A 23,282-nucleotide genomic window follows, 5' to 3' on the forward strand; every position below is an offset into this window, starting at 1 on the left:
ATGTTTTGCCAGAAAAAGAGGAGACTGAGAGGAGATTTGATAGATATCTTCAAATATCTCAAGGGCTGTCACATGCAAGAGGGAACAAGCTTGTTTTCTCCTGCTCTGGAGGGTAGGACTTGAACTAATGGCTTCAAGTTACAAGAAAGGAGATTCTGACTGAACATCAGGAACAACTTTCTGTCAGTAAGAGCTATTTGACAGTGGAACAGACTCCCACAGGAGGTGGTGGACTCTCCTTCCTTGGAGGTTTTTAAGCAGAGGTTGGATGGTCATTCACCATGCAGAAGATTTCTGCATAGCAGAGAGTTGGGTTAGATGATTCTCAGGGTCTCTTCCAACTCCACGTTCTATGGGGCAGCATTCAACTAAATTATTCTACATGGGCATTGCCCTCACGCAAGTGATGTCACATTTATAAACTGGTACTCCATGCATAGAGTCTTCCTTTTGGTGTCAATGGCTCCCAGGGACATGCAGAACTGGATTGAATATCTCCATATGATTGGGCTGAACATCGTGTGGTGCACTACCTCCTGGATGCAGGCTTCTGGTGACTTCTCCATAAGGGCAGGAGGAAACAAAGCCCATAATTACCACTTTAGGTTATTTGAGATTGACATCTCAGATATCCCTTAGATCTGTGGGTTATGTGACAGTTCACTACTCCATAAAGCAGGGAGGGCTTCAGGTCCACATTAGTACAGTGGCCAGTATTCGTGCCTGTCATATAGGTGGCTAGAGATTGATTTATTCATGGAGAGCCCCTCTCTTGAGATAAAGGACATAGCCTAATGGCAGAGCATGTGCTTTGCCTGCACAATTCCTCAGGTTCAATTTGTAGCATCTTCAGTTAAAAGAAAGATTAGGTTGCAGGTGATGGAAAAGGCCTTTGCTTAAGACGCTGGTAAGGATGGAAGGATCTGCCAATACCTGTTATTTCAGTTTCTCGTTCTCCCAATCCTAAAACCTGATCTTCCCATTTCTGCTGCAATTTGCAGTTTTTAAAAAGATGCTCAGGAAAATTATTTAGCATTTTAGTGTGAATTTCTCCTAATAAACATGTTTTTGTACACAGTTTCGACTAATGTAAGCATTTTGGCAAGCAATTTCTACTAATATAATGTTGTTTGTCTGCCATTTTCACTAATGGCACAAGATTCAGATAAGTGTGAATTTTGAAGGCTGTTTGATAAATTCAGCTTTAAATGTGAATGGCATTGAATTTCTTCCCCATCCTTAGATTGGAGAGCTATTGCCAGTCAGAGTAGATAATCCTGGCCTGGACATGACCTGATATAAGTTCTCTGAGGAAAAGTGATTGTGAGAATATCTGAGGGCTCTTTCTCCTTTATTCAGGAACCTCCTTATATTAAAGAGACCAATTTGGTGGACATTTCAGATAAACTTCGGGACTACTCAAATGCCTTTAGCATCACTATGTGGGATCTACCTGTTTGTGATTAATGGTGCAATCCTATGCATGCCAACTCAGAAATAAGCCCCATTAAATTCAATGGGATTTACTCCTAGGTAAATGTGTAGAGGTTGCAGCCTAAGCCAAAACAATCCCTACCACTCTGCTTTCCCCCGTTCCATATTTTCACCAGATCTTTTGCAAGGCAAACCAGGCAAACCAGTTTATTCTCCTGTTCTCCTTTCCACCCACAAACAATGCAAATAGTTATCTTACCCAACTTAAGAGTTTATGAGCAAGCCATACTTGGGCACTGATATAAATACAGTTTCCTATGCAATTTATTTTGTCAGCTATGAAATCCTGCAGTGCATATGAAGCTAGATGTGCAAACTATCAAGAGTGAGTGAACTCTAAAAGCAAAATGAAACAGGAACGGAAGAATACTCACAGACATCAGCTTGGCGAAGGTTTCTCATTCGTATGACTCTTACAGTAAGCAGGTTGCAAGGAAATTCTTCCAGCTGCTGAAAAACAGCAAAAAAAAGCAAAGGATGAATATTAAATTGTGTTTGGATAATCAAGTACCTAGCAGAGCAGCAAGCTAACCAATGGTTAATAATTCTGCAAAACAACATATAAGTAATTGTCTAGGCCAGGGGAAGTCAACCTTTTTATACCTACCACCTACCAATGCATCTTTCTTGATGGCAAAATTTCCTTACCGCCCACCAGCACTCGATGGAAGGAGGATTCAGCTTGTGCCCACCTAGAATCCTGAAATGCCCACTAGTGGGCAGTAGGGACCAGGTTGACAAACCCTGGCCTAGGCTAAAGAATGAAGCACACATTCTCCATGTCCTTGGCATGTTCAGATCACCAAGTGACATCAGTTTTCAATAGCAAATAATAATGAAAGCTCTGAAAGCTGGAATTAACCACCATTACTCCAGGGTTAGTCACTGATTTCCAAATAGCTAATTCTGTTTAGACCACTTTCTTCCATTATAACTAAACAAACAACATTTGACCCAAAAGCAAATAAACAACAACAACAACAAGCAAGAATGAATTCAACACTATGGAAGTATCTTTTCTTTGGGGTATTAAATTCATTTTAATACCCCACCGTTTTGTTTTGTTTTCTTTTGTTTCACTTTTAAATAACACCCAGCACTGATGCTTCAAGCAACTGGACAACTGATGGATGCCTGCTTCAGCTGACATTTATTCCCTGTCTTCTGCTTTCAGAGGTTTAGGGACATTCTTTGGCCAGTTGATATCCGGGTGCATCTTATGAGGAGTCATGCAATTCCTTTATCTTTCCTGTTCACTCTAAATGTCACATGGAATTCAGCTGGAAGCTATGACGTAATTTCTCATGTGATATTACTCTTTTTTAATTAAAGTCCAAAAGAAGGTGCCTCCTATACCCTTAATGTGTGTGTGTGTGTGTGTGTGTGTGTGTGTGTGTGTTTTAAAAAATAAAAAAATTCCTTCCAGTAGCACCTTAAAGACCAACTAAGTTAGAAGAAGAAGAAGAAGAGTTTGGATTTGATATCCCGCTTTATCACTACCCGAAGGAGTCTCAAAGCGGCTAACATTCTCCTTACCCTTCTTCCCCCACAACAAACACTCTGTGAGGTGAGTGAGGCTGAGAGACTTCAGAGAAGTGTGACTGGCCCAAGGTCACCCAGCAGCTGCATGTGGAGGAGCGGAGACACGAACCCGGTTCCCCAGATTACGAGACTACCGCTCTTAACCACTACACCACACTGGCAGTTAGTTCTTGGTATGAGCTTTTTTTATTTTTTTATTTTGACTATGGCAGACCAACACGGCTACCTATCTGTAACTTAAAAAAAAAAATAATGCTGCAGATATCTAGCCATTCTAGATATGAAATTCCATTCATCATTCCCTGTAGGAAAGGTGTTAGATCATAATCCTCGTCATCAGAACTAAGCATTCCCAAGCACTTCTCCTAACTGTTCTTTCCTGTGGGTGGGGTTCTGAGTGAAGTTGATGGGCAGGTTGCTGCTGACATAATTGTTATTTATCACTTATATAGCACTTCAAATGGGGATTTATAGTCCCTATCTGGTTTGTCTTCATAACATCTCTATGAGCTGGGCCACTAATCTTCTACATAAGGGGAATTGCAGTTGAAAGACAATACTTTGCCCGTCTCTAATCTCTTCCATCTATGGCTCATCAGGCACATGGAACAAGGTGTTTCCAGTTCAAGTCCATTTCTGTGTCATTTGGACTCTCATGGTTCTCAGGTTGGACCTAATTTTTCATCAACGGGTACAAATCTGACACCAATGTAGAGAATTGCAGCACAATAGAGTCACTGGCAGGATTTAAATAAACATTTGCAATTTTATTTGTAAAGAACAAAGAACATAATACAGTGGTACCTCAGGTTACATGCACTTCAGGTTACATACGCTTCAGGTTACTGACTCTGCTGGAAATATTACCTCGGGTTAGAAATATTACCTCGGGTTAAGAACTTTGCTTCAGGATGAGAACAGAAATCGTGCAGCAACGGCAGAGCAGCAGCAGGAGGCCCCATTAGCTAAAGTGGTGCTTCAGGTTAAGAACAGTTTCAGGTTAAGAACAGACCTCCAGAACGAATTAAGTTCTTAACCTGAGGTACCACTGTAGTACGACAATATGGAAGTATATACAAACAGCAGATTGTAATATGAGAGGTAATAAACCAAGGACAGGGGTTGAGGGAAGTCAGTAGGGAAAGGGGGAAAGTGAAACTTGAATGTAATGTAATGATTGCAGATATTGTTATAAGAGAAAAAACTCAATAAAAATTATTTTAAAAAAGAGATAATAGCAGCACATTAGCTAATGGGGAGAAGTCTGATAAAAAATAAATCCCTGGAATAATTATACTTATTTATTTTACTTAACAAGATGTATCTACCACTTGATTATAGTAAAACCTCTACAGTAATCAGTTTACAAGTACTTTATAAATAAAACAGTTTGAAACAGTTAAAAACATTTGAACATCATTCAACTTAACAGTAAAAGAAATTAAAACACAACAAAATATAAATGTCTGATTAGGTTTGCATAAATAAAAATATTTTAAGCAGGTATCAGAAAACATACAGAGTCACTAGCCAGGGAGTTGTCTGAGAAACCAAAACAAATCTGGCATATATTGAATATCAGTATTTAATGTATTAGGGTACTACAAATGGTTGTAATTCTGATTAGAGATGGAAAGGCCTGGGGGGGGGACAGAAAATTGGGGTGGGGGTGTTTGTTCCCCCCCCCCATTTTCTTCTCAAAGCTGTTTTTTTTTTCTGGAAGAAATGAGGGGGGGTGGAATATTCAAACCATATCAAACTGTGTGTTTTTTTCAATTTTTCTGGAAAAAAACAGCTTTGGGGGGAAAACAGGATAAAACAGGGGGAAACGGGGGAAATGGGGGGGGGGAGCGGGGAAATGGGAAAAACGAGGAAAAAGAGGAATAAAATTGGTGTTCCCCCTCATTTTTCTGGTTCCCCCCAGGCCTTTCCATCTCTAATTCTGATCTTACTTTCATTATTTTTGTATTGTTTCTTTAATTTGTAATTGCTGAATGTGTAAGAAGAAGAAGAAGAAGAGTTTGGATTTGATATCCCGCCTTTCACTCCCCTTCAGGAGTCTCAAAGCGGCTAACATTCTCCTTTCCCTTCCTCCCCCACAACAAACACTCTGTGAGGTGAGTGGGGCTGAGAGACTTCACAGAAGTGTGACTGGCCCAAGGTCACCCAGCAGCTGCATGTGGAGGAGCGGAGACACGAACCCGGTTCCCCAGATTACGAGACTACCGCTCTTAATTTAATTGTTGTCATGGGTTTTTTGGGGGGGTTTTTAAGGCAGGGAGTTCCGAAGTATGGTTGCTGCTAAACTAAAAAATGATTTCTTATAAATGCTGAATCGCATTATGTGGCACCTGTAGCAGTGCCAGTTCCACAGATCAAAGTTGGGGAGTGGGCACAAATGGAGTGGAAAACTAATTCCATGCCCTAACTTTGGACATTTCTTGGCCAGAGTAGCAATAACAGTAGTTGCAAACTCCAGAACACACTGAGGTGCCAGTGGAAAGTATAGTGTACAGAATGATTCCTGTCACTCTGAGGGGAACAGAGGTAGCAGTGTGTGGATGAAAGTCTTATGGTTTCAGTTGTCTCTATACTAATGCAGAGTATGAGAAACAAGCAAGAAGAATTTGAGCTCTTAATCAAGGTTGCCAATATGGCCTAATAGGTATTACTGAAACCTCATGGGATGAGACTCGTGACTGGAATGTAGAAACTGAGGGGTATAACCTGTTCCAATGGAATAGACCAAACAGGAAGAGAGGAAGAGTACCATTGTATGCAAATGATATGTACACTTGCGAATAGATCAATGACTTGGTGTATGGAAGGCAGATTGAGAGTAAAAAAAAAAAAGAGTAAAAAATGGAGAAGATGGAAACAAGAGCCACCTTACTGCTATAGACCTCCAAGCCAAACTGAAGACTTGGATGATGCCTTCCAACAGCAGATTACCAAACATTAAAAAAGGAGAGTTGTGTGACTTGAACTACTGTGGTATATCTGTTGGAATGCAAATTCTGCCAAGAATGTAAGGTCCAACAAATTCTTCAATTGCCTCACTGACAATTGCGCTTCCCAGAAGATGGGAGAAACAACAAGGGGGTCATCTCTCTTGGACTTGGTCCTCACTAACAGGGAGGAACTGAGTGACAAAGTGAAAGTACTGGGAACCTTAGGAGGAAGTGATCATGACCTCTACTGTTTAATTATACAAAGGCAAGGAAAAACTGAGTGCAGTTGGACTCGCACTCTGGACTTTAAGAAAGTTGATTTCAAAAAGGTTAAGGTACTACTGGGTGAGATCCCATGGTTAGAAATAGTCAAAGAGAAGGGAGTCCAAGAAGGGTGGGAGTTTCTTAAAGGTGAAATACCGAAGACACAAAGGCAGACAATTCCAGCAAGAAAAAAATGTAGGAAGCACTGAAAGAAACCAGTGTGGATGCATAAGGAGCTTACAGATGAGCTGAGTTGTAAGAAGGGGAAGTGTAAGAAATTAAAGAAAGGAGAAATAAGAAAGGAAGAGTATACATAAGTAGCCAACTATTGCAGGGAGAAGGTCAGGCAGGCCAAAGCTCAGAATGAACTCAGGCTTGCAAGAGATGTTAAAAATACCGGTAAAAATACACAATGTTAAAAATACCGGTAATTTTAAAATGTTTATTTGGCTATGTTCAAAGCAAGAGGAAGAATAAGCAAGGAGTAGGTCGTCTGCATGGAAAAGATGGAGAAATGCTATTGGGTGACAGAGAGAAGGTGGAACACCCAACACCTACTTTGTCTCTGTCTTTACCCCCAAAAAAGCAGCGCCCAAACTGGTGGTATCAGAATTAATAATGCAAGAATGGAACTGCAGCCCAAGATAGGAAAAGAGATGATAAAGGATCACCTAGCTACTTTAAATGAATTCAAATCTCCAGGGCCTGATGAACTGCACTCAAGGGTACTAAAGGAGTTTCTGGATGTCATCTCAGAGACTCTGTCTATAATCTCTGAGAATTCTTGGAGATCAAGTGGGGTTCCTGCAGACTGGAAGTGAGCAAATGCTGTCCCCATCTTCAAGGTGGGAGGGGGAGGAAAACCCTGGTAACTACTGACCGGTGAGTTTGATACCAGGAAAGGTCCTAGAAGAGATTATTCAACTGTCGTTCTGTGAGCACCTAGAAAAGGATGCTGTGATTACTAAGATTCAGTATGGATTTCTCAAAAACAAAGACATGCCAGACTAATCTCCTTCCTTCCTTCCTTCCTTCCTTCCTTCCTTCCTTCCTTCCTTCCTTCCTGCCTTCCTTCCTTGGGCATGTTTAGCCTGGAGAAGAGGAGGTTAAGGGGTGATATGATAGCCATGTTCAAATATATAAAAGGATGTCACATAGAAGAGGGAGAAAGGTTGTTTTCTGCTGCTCCAGAGAAGCGGACACGGAGCAATGGATCCAAACTACAAGAAAGAAGATTCCACCTAAACATTAGGAAGAACTTCCTGACAGTAAGAGCTGTTCGACAGTGGAATTTGCTGCCAAGGAGTGTGGTGGAGTCTCCTTTGGAGGTCTTTAAGCAGAGGCTTGACAACCATATGTCAGGAGTGCTCTGATGGTGTTTCCTGCTTTTCAGGGGGTTGGACTCGATGGCCCTTGTGGTCTATTCCAACTCGATGATTCTATGATTCTACGATTCTATGATTCCTTCCTTCCTTCCTTCCCCAATTTATCTGAAACACTTACCTACATTGCCACTATCTTGGCAGGATTCGAGCTCAGCTTATCTTCCACCCCCCTACTGCATCCAGGCAGCAGCCCAGGGACCACACAGACTCTCCCAATTCTCCTGAACAATTCCAGGCATAACCACAATGGGCTACAAGGGAGTCATATACTACTTTTAATTTGTTTAATATTTTGACTTTTGTATTTTCTAAAGTATCACTGTGCACTTTTCTTGATTTTCTTGTTTTATCTTTTTGTAAGCCACTTTGAGGGTGCTGCTGCTGTTTACAATCAAGCAGTGTATTAAATAAATACTTCCTCTCAGTTCCCCACAGCAGTATTAGTATTACTGAGCTACTTCACAAGGCTGGCATAACCCACACTTCCTTAACCATTATAAAAACAACAACAATCCTGCAATTGATTTGTACTTACAGGTTTTATGTTTTCATACTTATGTTCAGAATTTATTTAACAGTTAGAGCATGAAATCCTTTCATTGTTGCATCCTTTTGCTTTTGAGTGAACACCTTACTACCCAGTCACCTGAACACAAAAAACCTGGATTTCTCATTTGTTTTCTACTGGCAACAACCACATCTCAACTAGGGCAAGCAAAAGAAAGTTTTGAAGAAACGTCAAAATGAACCAGAAAGTCCTCCTGCATTATCTGAATGCAGAGAAAAGCTCGTGTGAGTTTGCTTCCAGACAACCTGTTTATTGAGCATTCATCCCGATTTGCAGGGGAAATTGTTGTTGTTGACTATTTAATGAACTTTCATCCTGATTTGTTTGCAATGCAAGATTTGTTGCATCAAAGCAAGCGTGATTCCACACTTTCCACTCCCTTTCCCCCAACACTTTCCTTATTGCAGAAGCCTTATCGTTTGGGGAAGTGGGCTTGTTGTGAAGGACTTCCCAATCAACAATAATCGTGCAACCTGAATTTGCCAGTATGTGTTTGAATTTCACCTCCCCCCCCCCAATAGTGACAGTCTGGAAGCACCCTGAGACATACACCAAAGACTCCCCTCCCCTCAAATAATAATAATAATAAAAAAACCCAACGTCAAATTTTCCTCTCCATTGTCTGAAGAAGGAATTTCCTGGGTCGTTCTGAAGTCATTTGGAGGTTTATTTAATAATTGTGTGACACTAAATTTCCCAATAGCATTCCATCCATAGCTCTGACTTTACTTACTAGGCGCAGTAACGTATTTCAGAAATCAGTAGCTTCGAATGGTTGCCTACAAAGTTTGCTTGATAGCTTTCATTGTCAAAGGGCTAGAGACTGACTTTAAAAAGATAACACCTCAGAGTCTGGACCATCTGCTGGATGTGAGCCTATAACGGTACGCCAGTCTTGGCAGCTCTAGCTGCAGACTTTCCAGTGGCAATGAGACCTGGGCATGACAGCATATGCCTTAGTCATATCTATGCTGGGTTACTGAATTGTACACTCTATATGGGGCTGTCTCTGAAGAAGTTGCAGAAGTGTCCATTGGTCCCCAAAGCAGCTGCAAAATTCCTGGTGGGTCACATTTAACCATAGGATCACATTGCACCAATCTTGGAACAACTGTACTGGTTTCCAATTTTCTCCTTGGCGCAAGTCAAAATGTTGGCCATTGCCTTTCAAGCACTAAATCTTTTGGTCTGGGGTGCCTTAAGGATCTTGTCCTCCCATGCTATCCTGACCTCTAGGATCAGCAGGAGAGGGATTCTCTGGGAACCTCCTGGGGTGGGGGAAGCCCAGCTAGATAGGACAAGAGACAGGGTCTTCTTCGTGACTGCAACATCTGAAGTACAGGTTGCTCTTCCCTCACTGTTTTTTTCACCAGCTACTGAATACCTTTTTATTCCAGAAGAGTTTTATTTTATGTGGCGGACAATGTTTCTACGGTTTTTTAACTGCTGGTCACTGTAGGTTTGTGTGTGTAGTTTTGTTAATGTTTCATCTTGAAAAATACGAAGAGTGATTTTTTTACATGAGAAGAATGAAATATAAATGTTTTAATGAATGAATGAGTAAATAAATCGGTGGGGAAATACAGCCCCTTATCTCCCTTTAAGCTGTCCCCACTTTAACTAACTTATCATGTGTACACATCGAACATGTGCCCAAAGTGAGCTTACAGGATACGGCCCAGATCATACTATGGTAAGAATCCTAATGACACAAATTGAAATATAATAGAAGTTTCAACACATAAACTTCAGAACAGCAGATTCTAAAGTTATGGGACAATTGCAACAGATGAAAATCTGCAGAGACTATATAAATAAGGCAAACCAATTCAAAGGTCCCACATCCAAAACTCCTTATTGTTCATCTGTTCAGATACTTGGTAAGTAGCTTTCATCCTTTACCCTTCTTTGATTCTTTCATTCCAGAGATGACATACAAGCACCCTTGCCCCAATTCTAAATGCCCACTGTACCTTGTATTGAGAATTACAGTGCACTTCATTGCACAGGTTCATGGGTTCATTTCCCAGGCTTTCCACTGGATAAGCATTTATACTGAAGTCCTGTGAGGGAGGCAAAGGGACAGAAAGGAGTCAACGTTTAAAAAGATAAACTGTGTATGTAAACCAACAACTTTATCATGTTGCAATAGCATGCACTTCAAACAGGAATAAATGTTGAAATTCTGAAGTAGAGGTGTTGGTTATTAAATACCTGGTTTAGCAAGTAGTGAGAGCCAACACTTAAAAAAAAAAAATTAATCAGTGGATGATTTGGGGCACATATTCTTGACTGGGAATGCTGAGTTGCAGGAAAAGGTCAAAAGAATGTAAATGACACCCTTCCCTTTGGCATAATGCCATCTTTTCAGTTTTAAAGTGCAGTCACTTGTCTACTCAGAAGTAAATCCAAGAAGCTTGCTTGCAGGTAAGTGCATAAAAGGTAAAAGGTAAAGGACCCCTGGAGGGTTAATTCCAGTCAAATTTGACTATGGGGTGTGGTGCTCATCTCCACTTTCAGGCCGAGGGAGCCAGTGTTTGTCTGCAGACAGCTTTCTGGGTCATGTGGCCAGCAAGACTAAACCGCTTCTGGCACAACAGAACACTGTGATGGAAGCCAGAGTGCACGGAAACACTGTTTACGTCCCCATCACAGCGGTACCTACTTGTGCTGGTATGCTTTCAAACTGTTATGATAGCAGGAGCTGGAACAAAGTGACAGGAGCTCACCCCATCATGCGGATTCAAACTGCCGACCTTATGATCAGCAAGTTCAAGAGGGTCAGTGGTTTAGACCACAGCGCCACCCACGTCTCAGGTAAGTGTGTATAGGCTTACAGTCTAAGTCATCAAAGCATGAATGCTTGGGTTGTTGTTTTTGAACAAACCTTTGCATTTAAAACTTTCCATCTGGATTCCCACCATTGTGGTACCTATACACTCTCTCTATTTAAACTATGGGAGAAATGAATGAAACAGAGAATGAAAGAACTGATGCGTCTGTAGAGAAATGTTACATTCTACGGAAGCCTTATGTTCCCCTCCTGCTTCTCTGGCATGAAAGCCAAGCCAGGGCCTCACGGGGTTACTTTCCTCCCAGTTCTCAAAGCCCCAACTGGCAAGTCTAAGGAATCTTGGTGTTTCCAAGCATTCAGTAATGACTCTACAGTGGACCCTTGGGCTACGTAACTTTGGGGTTGCAAATGTGGCAAACCTAATAATAAATAATAATAATAAATTTTATTTATATCCCGCCCTCCCCAGCCGAAGCTGGGCTCAGGGCGGCTAACAACAATCAAATAATCAAACAGTAAAATAGTTACACAATCTAAAAATATTTCATTATAAAAATTAATTAAATCAAATTGAAGGCAACCAATTAAGCAAAATTCTGTGCAGGTTGCCAGAGGAAGGAGTCAGGCTGCGCCCTGACCAAAGGCCTGGCGGAACAACTCTGTCTTGCAGGCCCTGCGGAAAGATGTCAGGTCCCGCAGGGCCCTAGTCTCTTGTGACAGAGCATTCCACCAGATTGGAGCCGCAACCGAGAAGGCCCTGGCTCTAGTTGAGGCCAGCCTAACCTCTCTGAGGCCTGGGACCTTGAGGATATTATTATTTGCAGACCGTAGGTTTCTCTGTGGGGCATACCAGGAGAGGCGGTCCCGTAGGTACGAGGGTCCTAGGCCGTATAGGGCTAGAAGTGGGTTTGCCGCTCGCGCTCACGCAGAAGCTCTCTGTGTGCCTCGCACAAGTGAAGAAGAGGCACCTCCGGTTACAAAGATTTCGGGATATGGCTGGGCCTCTGAAATGGATCCCGTTTGTAACTGGAGGTACCACTTTATTTGTAACCTACTTTCCCAGACAGTCTTGTTCAGAGAACCTCTATTACATCCTATTTGTATTCCATCTCTGCTAACTGACTATCTTCCTCAAGATACACAGTGCAACATAGTTAGGTGGAGACAACAACCTGTCTCTCTTTGCTGTTCTGGTTAGCAGGCAAAACAACAACAACCCCAGTTCTTGATCCCTTGGGAACCAGGCTATTCCTGCAATGTAGTGTTTTGTAATGTACTATATTTTTCCGTGTATAAGATGCCCTTCTGTATAAGACGACCCCTTTTTTTAACCCAATTATTTTAAGCATAAAACTGAAAAATGTTGATATTTTCTTAAATATTCAAAGCACCAGTATATTTAGTACCATATATTTAAACATCAGTGGTGGAATGGTTGGTGGAAGTGCTAAGCAGCAGAGCATTACCCTCTGGCGCAGGGGGTGGGCACCACAGGGACACAACTTGAGTTGTTGAGCAACTCCACCCATGCCCATGCCAGAGAGTGAACCCCAACCTGAACCTGAGATCAGGCCACCTGGGCCACCCGCCCCAGAGCCCAAGCCTAAACCCCTGTGCATTCACCATTCCCATATAAGACGACCTCCAAATTTTGACTTTTTTTTTTTTTGCAAAAAACATTGTCTTATACACGGAAAAATACAGGTATATAAAACAGAGAGAACACTTATAACAGAGCAATGAAAAGGAAAATATTGAGAACAAAACCATAAAATCAGCTCTTGGGTGGCTCAAATAACAGAAAGTCAACCACCCTCAATAAAATATCCAGAGTTGGGTAGGGGGTAGACCCATATACTTTTTTCTTTTATAGAATGCCTACCTGACATGAACTGGAACAGCATGCTGTTTTGGTCGGCACATTGAAGGCATGTTTAGCTGGGAAAGGCAGTTGAGCTGGAAGGTGCTCCTGAAACATCCTTACAGCCTGTTGTGCTGGCAACAGTAATTGAGGAGGCATCTAAAAACTAAACTCAAGGCCCGCCCTTTAGGAATGTAGATGCCAGCCCATTTTCTCCTACTCAGGTAGAAGAGGAAGTTCATAAGATAGCTACAAAAGGAAGAGGCTCATTGTCTAGAGGAATGGAGTTGTGAAAGGTACTTTCTTAATCTCCCTCCCTCCCATTTCTGTTTACAGTCAAGCAGTAGTTACTTGAGAACTCTTGATTTGTGCTAGATAAAGAAATTAACTTGAGCAACTTCTCTCAAGGCTGGAATACTCCCTCAGGTAGCAGCTGTTTTCTGAGCGATTTCAAAGCAGTTTCCCCTAATTCTAGTGACCCAATTCAGATGAAAAGAAGGAGAAAAGAACACTAATTACGAAGGAGGCTCTGCCTAGAGATGTTTCTCCATAGCCATCTCACCTCCTTTCCCCCGATTTGTGCTAGATAATGAAATCATCAGGTGTTGTTTTCCTGTGAGATAAATTTTGTGGTTTAATTTAAAACTTTTACCCCACAACATGCACAGACTGAAGACACCTTACAATAGTAATCTAAAAGAGGTGATGAAGCTATCCAATTATATGAATTAGTAGACTGACAGACAGATTGTGAATCATCGGAACCAACTCCTAGGGGCCGAGGTCCCTTCAGTCCCCTATAAAATATTTGAGGGCCCTCCTCCATTGATGGGCATTGCCATTCAAATGCTGTGTGTGCACTGTGTCTTGTGATCAATTATGTGGGTGGGGCTTACCTGCCCCCCATATTTTATTGAAATTGGCACCCCTGTTGTGAATCAAAAATATTTAAAGCACAGACAAAACTTTAAAAATCAGTGAACAGACATAGATTTGTATTCGAGTCAGTCATGCTCATAAAAGACTCACTGAAATCAGTGAACTTAAGTTAGTCAAAACTGAAGTTGTGTACACATTACCAACTTAAACTGCAGGGAGGTCATCCAGCACCCACACCCTGCATCTCAGATAGCATCTGCATGTCATTGTAAGCATCGGTACTTTTGATGCATTTCCAAGTTGCCCACTGCCCACGCGTGTGGGTGGAGAGGGGGCATGGATGTCTTCATATGTCTTGGCTACAAATCTAATCTGTTGTGGGCAGGTGGAGAGAGACACATCAACATGCAGTATTTCTTGGGAGACTACAGGATAGATGTGGATTGTGGCTAATATAATGCATACATGGCTTCACAAGGCAATGGTGGAAGCATGCTGGATGCAGAATAGATGGGAATGTGTACACAGTCCAAATATGCCTGGTCTAAAGCATCATTGTATCAACAATGCCAATACACAGATAATAGGTACGCTTAAAATATCTTGCTGGTTCAGTTGAAAATTGTTCCAATTAACCATTGTGCCAAAAGTTAGGCTTATTTTGCTTTAACAAGGCTATCCAGAAGTTACTGAAAAGAGTTGCTACTTTCTTAACAGCGCTAGCCAGGGCATGAGCTAAACTGTGTAACACTTTTGCAAAACTTGGATTATAAGTCTCAGTTATTTTGTTTGTACATCTTATCATGCTTAATTGTTGCTTACAGAAACTAAATCTGAAAACTAATACAATGCCATTTTAAATCTAGGGACACAATTACTTCATTCAAACCAGGGGTTGGCAAGGCTTACTGGGCATGGGCCAGATCATTCCCATGGAGATCTGGGCTGGCGCAGGACAATGCTGGAAACTGTGTCTGCACATGTCCGCAGTGCTGGAAGTCGCTTCTGCGCATGCCCAGATGCCGAAAATCGTGCCTGTGGAGAAGCAATTTCCATCATCTGGGCATGCGTAGAAACGATTTCTGGCGCTGCGAACATGTGCAGATACGATTTCTGGCATCTCGGCATGCGCAGAAGCGATTTCTGGAGCCACAAAAGAGAGTCCCCGTGCCACGCCATGGCAGTTTAGCGCAGCAGCGGGGACTCAGCAAGCAGGCAGCTTGGTTCAGGGGCAGCTCATGGGTCGGTTAAGCGACCCTCATGGGCCACTTCCAGCCCATGGGCCTTAGGTTGCTGACCTCTGATTCAAACTAAGTAATTATGCCATTTGTGGGCTTGACTGCCAGGTTTATATAAGTTGGTTTTACTGATTTATGTTTCATTTTCCTTCATTTCTCACCACGTTTGTTATATCATTTCATTTATTCTGTTTTATATTATGGTGATTTATGGCAGTCACTCCCATATTTTTCTCTTCCATGGACCTCTTGAAAAATGCTGGGGGTTTTGGCATATCTCTTATTGATTTTTAATTGCAGTGTGCTGTGGTAGATGCAGCATGATTTTTAGTTGCATTTTTACATTCATGCCACGGAACAGCTTAAAGTAGCTCACAGATTTGCATATCCTCTAGCTAGGATTATGTATTCAGTAGTTCGCTTTAATTGCATAAAACTTGAGTAATTTCAGCCAGGGCTTGCCAGCATCACCTAGGGTTGCCAGGGATGCAGAACGCTGCCTTACACCCAACCAGGCTGTTGGGTACTGAATTCAGTATTGGCAACATCTGACTTGTCCTTGGAAACTTCCCAGGGCTTTCTTCATTTGAAAAATTAGCAATGAAGGTGACACTTCTGGCATTATTGATCTCATAAGAATACTGAAATGGCAACCACAGAGGAGAGCCGGGTGTGTTTTAGGGCACACTCACAGTTTATAATGGGCTTCAGTGAGAACCCCCTGCATCAGGGCTGGAGGACCTGTCACCCTCCAGATGTTGTTGGCTGCCATCTCTCACCAGCAACAGTCAGGGATGATGAAGGTTGTTATTGTCCAGCAGCAGCAGGAGGGCCACAGGTTCACTATTCCTGCCCTGCTGTGAACCAAGCAAACACCGCAATTCTCTCCCAGAATCCTCTGGAATGTGCAGGGATTCTGTAGTAAAAAGCACAGGTGTTAAATATATATATAGAAACAGTTCCATGACATGAACAAGTTTGAAAACCACAGTACAGTGGTACCTTGGTTCTCAAACGCCTTGATACTCAAACAACTTGGAACCCAAACACTGCAAACCCGGAAGTAGGTGTTCTGGTTTGCGAACTTTTTCCGGAAGCCCAACGTGCTCCATTTTGAGTGTTATGCTTCCGATTTGAGTGCCACACTTCCGATTTGAGTGTTACACTGAGGTCTGTCAGTTTTTGCTATTTATTTTGCGTTTGTGTGGCTCTTTTTGTTTTCTTTTTGTTTTTGTGACTCTGTGGAACCCAGTTCAGCTGCTGATTGATTGATTGTGTGTCTGCAGTACATTGTTTATTGCTTTCATTTTATGGATCAATGGTCTCATTAGATAGTTAAAATTCATGTTAAATTGCTGTTTAGGGATTAATCCATTCTGCATTACTTTCTATGGGAAAGCGCGTCTTGGTTTTGGAACGCTTTGGTTTTGGAAGGACTTCCGGATCAGATTATGTTTGAGAACCAAGGTACCACTGTATTAACACACTGACACAAGCTTCACCAGCTGAACATTACTTCATCAGAATGGGAGGGTGAAAATTAAAGCTATGTTAGCTTAAACGAAAGACATTTTTATTGAATAAACAGTGGGTTTGTCCTATTACATGGTTCATTAAATGAAAAAGTATGTAAAGCCACTTCTGTTTTACTACAAAAATTTCATGGCAGGTGATGATCACCTGTTGTTTTACATTTTACATTGACTGATTATGATGATTAGGAGTCATTCCCGCCTGCCTTATGTGTAATAACATTATCAGAGTTTGCAATGTTAATGTTGCAAATATATCTGAATCACTCTGCAGAGTTGATGGAGTAACTTCAAATGCAAGTGTTAACAAGCATACCATGCAAACCATACAACAATATAATGAGATGGGATTTGCATCTTGGCCAGCATCCTACACTGTAGGGAGGTATCTCATATCTAAACTATCTCATATCTAAACAAACCTGATGGATTAGCCCAAGATTACCCAGATGTTAGTATGTCACATGCATAAAGCAGGAAGTCTTGGCATGCACAAAATCAATGGGAAAATTAAATGTACTACAGAACAAAATGACAAGTAAACAGTCACATTCTTATTCTTACAACAAATACAGAAAAAAAAATACATAGAATAGAGGAATGTGACCATACTTCATGGGAAAAGACTGGTGAATTTTGAGGAAAATAATCAGGCAAAAACAAAGTTTCATAGAACAACGTGACAAAGGTGGATGGGCCCTTTACTCATCGACATTGTCACAATATTATTTTGAAGATGCCTAGACTTCCCTGGTTGTCTTTGTCCATGGAGTTTTCTTGGCAGGGATACTGGAGTGGCTTGCCGGTTCCTACTCCAGGTGGATCACGTTTGGTCAAAACTCTCCACTATGACCTGTTCATCTTGGGTTCATCTTGGGATTGCCGGAAGAAATATCAACAACCTCAGATATGCAGATGACACAACCTTGATGGCAGAAAGTGAAGAGGAATTAAAGAACCTTTTAATGAGGGTGAAAGAGGAGAACGCAAAATATGGTCTGAAGCTCAACATCAAAAAAACAAAGATCATGGCCACTGGGCCCATCACCTCCTGGCAAATAGATGGGGAAGAAATGGAGGCAGTGAGAGATTTTACTTTCTTGGGCTCCATGATTAGTGCAGATGGTGACAGCAGTCACGAAATTAAAAGACGCCTGCTCCTTGGGAGAAAGGCGATGGCAAACCTAGACAACATCTTAAAAAGCAGAGACATCACCTTGCCAACAAAGGTCCGTATAGTAAAAGCCATGGTTTTCCCAGTAGTGATGTATGGAAGTGAGAGCTGGACCACAAAGAAGGCTGATCGCCGAAGAATTGATGCTTTTGTTGTTGTTTTTAAATAGTTTTTTATTTGCTTTTTTTCCAAGGTCAAAATACATCGTCATTAACACAACAAAAGCAGTTTTACAGAAAAAAGAAGAAATTATAAAAGAAGAAAAAAAATTCACTTTTCCAGATCTATTTTCATAATCAACTGGACTTCCCCACATCTTCCATCCCCTGCTTTCTTTACAATGAAAATAAACAGCAAATTGATACCTTATTTTATGTGTTTTTGTGCTTTCATTTAATTATATAGTCTGTAATTTATATTTTTCAAAGTCCTAACTTAATTTCCACCATTTACAAATCTCAATACTGAAGCATGTTTTTCCCGAAAACTTGACAGATTCTCAACATTCATATAACTTATAATGTTTTTGTAGATAGTCCTTAAATTTTTTCCAGTCCTCTTCCACCGCTTCTTCTCCCAGATCTCGGATTCTGCCGGTCATTTCAGCTAGTTCCATGTAGTCCATCAGCTGTGAATGCCACTCTTCCAGCGTGGGTAGCTCCTGTGCTTTCCAATGTTTGGCTATAAGGATTCTTGCTGCTGTAGTTGCATATAAAAAGAAAACTCTATCTTTCTTTAACACTCTCTGGCCCACAATGCCCAGGAGAAAGGCCTCTGGTTTCTTGTGAAAGGTGTACTTAAACACCTTTTTCAACTCATTATAAATCATTTCCCAGAAAGCCTTCACCCTCGGGCATGTCCACCAGAGGTGAAAAAAGGTACCTTCAGCCTCCTTACATTTCCAACATTTATTATCAGACAGATGATATATCTTTGCAAGTTTAACTGGGGTTATGTACCACCTGTATACCATTTTCATAATGTTTTCTTTTAGGGCACTACATGCCGTAAATTTCATACCGGTGGTCCATAACCTTTCCCAGTCTTCAGACATAATGTTGTACCCAATGTCTTGTGCCCATTTTATCATAGCTGATTTAACTGTCTCATCTTGAGTGTTCCATTTAAGCAACAAGTTATACATTCTTGAAAGCACTTTAGTCTTAGGTTCAAGTAATTCTGTCTCTAGTTTTGATTTTTCCACCTGGAAACCAATTTTCTTATCCTTTTTAAAAACCTCTAGAATTTGGGCATAATGAAACCAGTCTCGCACCTTTCCCTTCAATTTTTTGAAACTCTGCAACCTCCAAGTATCGCCAACTCTTTCTATTAACTCACAATATTTTGCCCAGCCACTCTCCATGTTACGTAGTTTAATGGCCTTGGCCTCCGTCGGTGATAACCACCTCGGGGTCTTATTTTCAAGTAAGTCCTTGTATTTAGTCCAGACAATGAATAGAGCTTTCCTGACAATATGGTTTTTAAACAATTTATGAGACTTTGCCTTGTCGTACCACAAATAAGCATGCCACCCAAAAGCGTTGCTGTGCCCTTCCAGATCTAGGACATCTGTGTTTTCTAACAGAAACCAATCCTTCATCCAGCAGAAGGATGCAGCTTCATAATACAATCTTAAGTCCGGCAGGGCAAATCCCCCTCTTTCCTTTGCATCTGTTAATATCTTAAATTTTATTCGGGGCTTTTTGCCCTGCCAGACAAACTTCGCAATATCCTTCTGCCACTTTCCAAAGCATTCCACTCTGTCCACGATCTGGAGGGTTTGAAACAAGAATAACATTCTTGGCAATACATTCATTTTGACTGCTGCAATCCTTCCCGACAAAGAAAGTTTCAATCTTGACCAAATTTCTAAGTCCCTTTTAATTTCAGACCAACATTTTTCATAATTGTCTTTAAACAAATTTAAATTTCTTCCAGTCAAATTAACCCCCAGGTATTTCACTTTTGTTACCACGTTTAATTCTGTTTCCTTCTGAAACCCATCTACTTCTGAAGAAGTCATATTTTTTGCCAAAACCTTGGTTTTTTGTTTGTTCAGCTTAAATCCCGCCACTCGACCAAATTCAGAAATTAACTCTAAGGCTCTTTTTGTACTGGTTTCTGGCTCCTGTACTGTCAAAACCAAATCATCTGCAAAGGCCTTCAATTTATATTGTTTTTCTCCGACCTGTATTCCTTCCACCTGTTGGTCCTTCCTAATCAAGTTCAGCAGCACCTCCAGGACAGAAATAAATAGCAAGGGTGATAGGGGGCATCCCTGTCGTGTCCCTTTTTCAATTTTAAACTCCTCTGTCACCACATTGTTTACTATCAATTTGGCTTTTTGTTCTGAATAAATTGCTTCAATACCATTTTGGAACGCCCTTCCCACTCCCATTCCTTCCAAATTTTTCTTCATAAATTTCCAAGATACATTATCAAAGGCCTTCTCTGCGTCTATAAAAATCAAAACTGCTTTTGTGTTCATATTTGTCTGTAATAACTCCAAAACGTCGACAATATTCCTGGTGTTGTCAGACAAATGCCTGCCCGGGAGAAAGCCTGCTTGGTCTTTATGTATTACTTCGTTTAAAACTTTTTTCAGTCTATTTGCCAGAATATCAGCAAAAATTTTGTAATCCACATTTAGGAGTGAGATGGGACGGTAGTTCTTAAGTTGGGTCTTTTCAGATTCCAATTTTGGTATCAAAGTGATGAATGCCTCTTTCCACGATTCTGGTGCCCCCTTCCCTTCCATAATTTGATTACATACCTCCATTAGTGGCTGAACCAAATACTCCTTCAGTGTCTTATAATACTTGGAGGTAAGCCCATCTGGACCTGGGGATTTGCCTAATTGCATATTCTGAATGGCACTTTCAATTTCCTGTTGTGTTATTTTATAGTTCAGGGCTGTTTGTTTATCTTGTGTTAGTTTTTGCAGGCCATGACTTTTTAAGAATTGATTTATCTCAGTCTCTGCTTGGTGTCCTTGGGTAAACAATTTTTTAAAATATCTCTGGAAACACTTTCTAATTTCTTCTGGTTTCTGAATACATTCTCCTTCGACCTCGAGATTGGTAACAAAGTTCAATTTTTGTCTCTTTTTCAGCTGCCATGCCAGCAGCTTCCCACATTTATTTGCCGATTCAAATGATCTTTGCTTCATCTGTTTAATTTTCCATTCAACTTCTTGATTTATTAGTTTCGCGTATTGTGCTTGATGGAATTTTATTTCTCTTAAAACCTCTTTTGATTTTGGGTTTAGTCTCAATTTTTTCTCTCCATCTCTTATCTTCTCCAAGATCTTGTCTTTTTTACCATTCCGAAGTTTTTTCTTGATAGAATTCTGTTGTATCAGAAACCCTCTCATAACAGCTTTACTCGCGTCCCAGATTATTCTCTTTTCCACCGAAGTATTCAAATTTATTTCAAAATAATCTTTCAGCGTTTTTTGGGCCTGCTTCACAATCTCCTGATCTCTAAATAAATAGTCATTCATTCTCCACCTGAAGGATCCAGCTGGTGTAAGTCTCAAGTCCATTTTCAAAGCATTATGGTCGGAGCAGGTTTTAGGGCAGATCTCTATTTTTTTAGTCTTAGGTGCCAGTCCTCTAGATATCCAGATTTGGTCGATTCTTGTCCAAGATAGGTGGGCTTCAGAAAAGAATGTTCCCTCTTTACCTAAAGGGTTCTTTGTTCTCCAAATATCAGTCAAGTCCATATTGTCTGTGAGTTCAAAGAAAGTCTTTGGGAGTCTGCCATCTTTGGTCAAATTTTGGTTTTGTGACTTGTCCATGTAAGTGGAGACAACCCCATTCATATCTCCCATCAAGATGATGTTAGAATAGTCAATATGGTCCAGCATTATCTCCTGCAGCTTCTTGTAAAATTCCGATTTCCCATCATTTGGTGCATAAATTCCTACTATCAAAAATTTTTCTCCTTGTGCTTGTATTTCAATTGCCAAAATTCTTCCAAATTCGTCTTTAAACACCAACGTTGGTGCTAGGCTCTCTTTTGCATAAATCACTACTCCTCTTTTTTTGACTTTGTCTGATGAGATAAATTCTTGGCCTAGTCTCTTATTAATTAATACTCTCCTGTGGAGCCTAGACACATGAGTTTCTTGAAGGCAAATAACATCTAATTGTTCTTTTCTCAATATGTGAAAAATCTTTTTCCTTTTTTCAGGGGAATTTGCGCCATTAATATTCCAGCTGAGAAGCTGTAGAGACATCCTGGATCAATTTATTAGCCGGTAGGGGCTTCTCCTTTATCGTCTTTGACTGGAGGTGGAACCGGGTTAAAGCCAAACGAAGGAGGTGGCCAGGCTCCTTCCCCTTTCCGGAGGTCCTCCCCGTGATCGTTTAAGAACTTTTCTTGCTCTTCTGCTGTTCTGATTCTTACCTTCTTCCCTTTCCAGGAAAAAGATAGTCCTTGAGGGAATTCCCACCTGTAGGGTATTGTGTTATTCCTCAATAGGCTCGCCAGGTCTTTGTATGTAACTCTTAAATCCAGTAGCTGTTTTGGTATGTCTCTGAAGATTTCTGCTGTATTTCCCTGGATTACCAATGAATTTTTAAAATGTAGGCCGAGTATATTGTCTTTTTCCTGCTTAGATCTCAAAATGATCAAGCAGTCTCTTGGTTTGTCCTTCTTAGCCACTCTTCCCAATCTAAAAGCGGTAACAATTTTAAAGTCCTTCTCTTCTGTCAGATCCCAGAACTTGGATATTTCTGTTGTCAAAAAACCAGTCAAATCTTCTTTTTCTGATTCTGGGATATTTCTCAGCCTAAGGTTGCTCTCCCTGTTTTTCAATTCCGCCATGGACAGGTACGCTTGTTGTTCAGTGACCTGTCTGCTCAGTGGTCTTACTTCTCCTCTTAGTTCCTCAATCCTTTCTTTATTTTGATCTGCTTTAGTATTTGCTTCCAAAGCTAATTTTCGATTTTCTGTTGTAGTTTTTTTCAATATTCCCTAGTGCCTGTGTATTTTGAGCGACTTGGTCTGTCAGTTTATTAATTGTAGCTGTCACCTTATCAAATTTAGCCGCTTGCTCCTCAAATTTAGCTGCTTGTTCATCAGCCTTCTTATTTAACGCTGCCAACTGATCCAATATTTCTTTAGGTACAGGGTCTAGCCCTCCTGCAGCCATATCCCCAAAAGTTGGCTGCTGGAGATGTCCTTCTTGCAGACCTGTCACAATAGGAACAGATGATCTGCGTGGCTGCACAGGCAAAGTTGTTTGCAAAAGTTCAGTTTGTTTTGCTTTCTTAGCAGCCCTTGTTTTTCCTGCACCACTCATTCCACAGCTGTCCAAGCGTCAAGGTCAAATTGTAAATCCCATGGGAAAGGCAATCCAAAAAAAGTAAACATCCAGACATAAAAATTCCAAATCAAACAGCAGTTCTCAGAGACTAATAATTCCACAATCCAACAGGGGGAGCTCCCAAGAAATTAGGAAGAAGGATAGGAAATTTCCACCATTAAATTCCAGCAGAAAAGAAGGAAAATCAAATAAAATCCAAAAGAGGGGGGACCTTCCAAGTTCAGTTTTAACTGCAGAGAGTAGAAGTTCTTTACAAAGGTGCATGCAA

At 41.0% G+C, this 23,282-nt stretch overlaps 1 protein-coding gene across 1 annotated transcript in view; it reads right to left on the reverse strand.

The window, feature by feature from the left end:
• LOC309541637 (cytosolic phospholipase A2 epsilon-like) overlaps positions 1-13,023 on the reverse strand; it is a 53,760-nt gene extending 40,737 nt beyond the window's left edge. Inside the window, exons 1-3 of the mRNA XM_082239717.1 lie at positions 12,881-13,023; positions 10,178-10,267; positions 1,869-1,941 (exon numbers count right to left, since the gene is read on the reverse strand). Of these exons, the coding sequence (XP_082095843.1) occupies positions 1,869-1,941; positions 10,178-10,267; positions 12,881-13,018 (301 nt within the window). The 5' untranslated portion in view covers positions 13,019-13,023. The remainder of the gene's footprint in view (positions 1-1,868; positions 1,942-10,177; positions 10,268-12,880) is intronic.
• Between the last annotated feature and the right edge of the window lie 10,259 nt (positions 13,024-23,282).

The sequence above is a fragment of the Podarcis vaucheri genome (genome assembly GCF_965113315.1).
Source record: "Podarcis vaucheri genome assembly, chromosome: 1".
Taxonomy (NCBI): Eukaryota; Metazoa; Chordata; class Lepidosauria; order Squamata; family Lacertidae; genus Podarcis; species Podarcis vaucheri.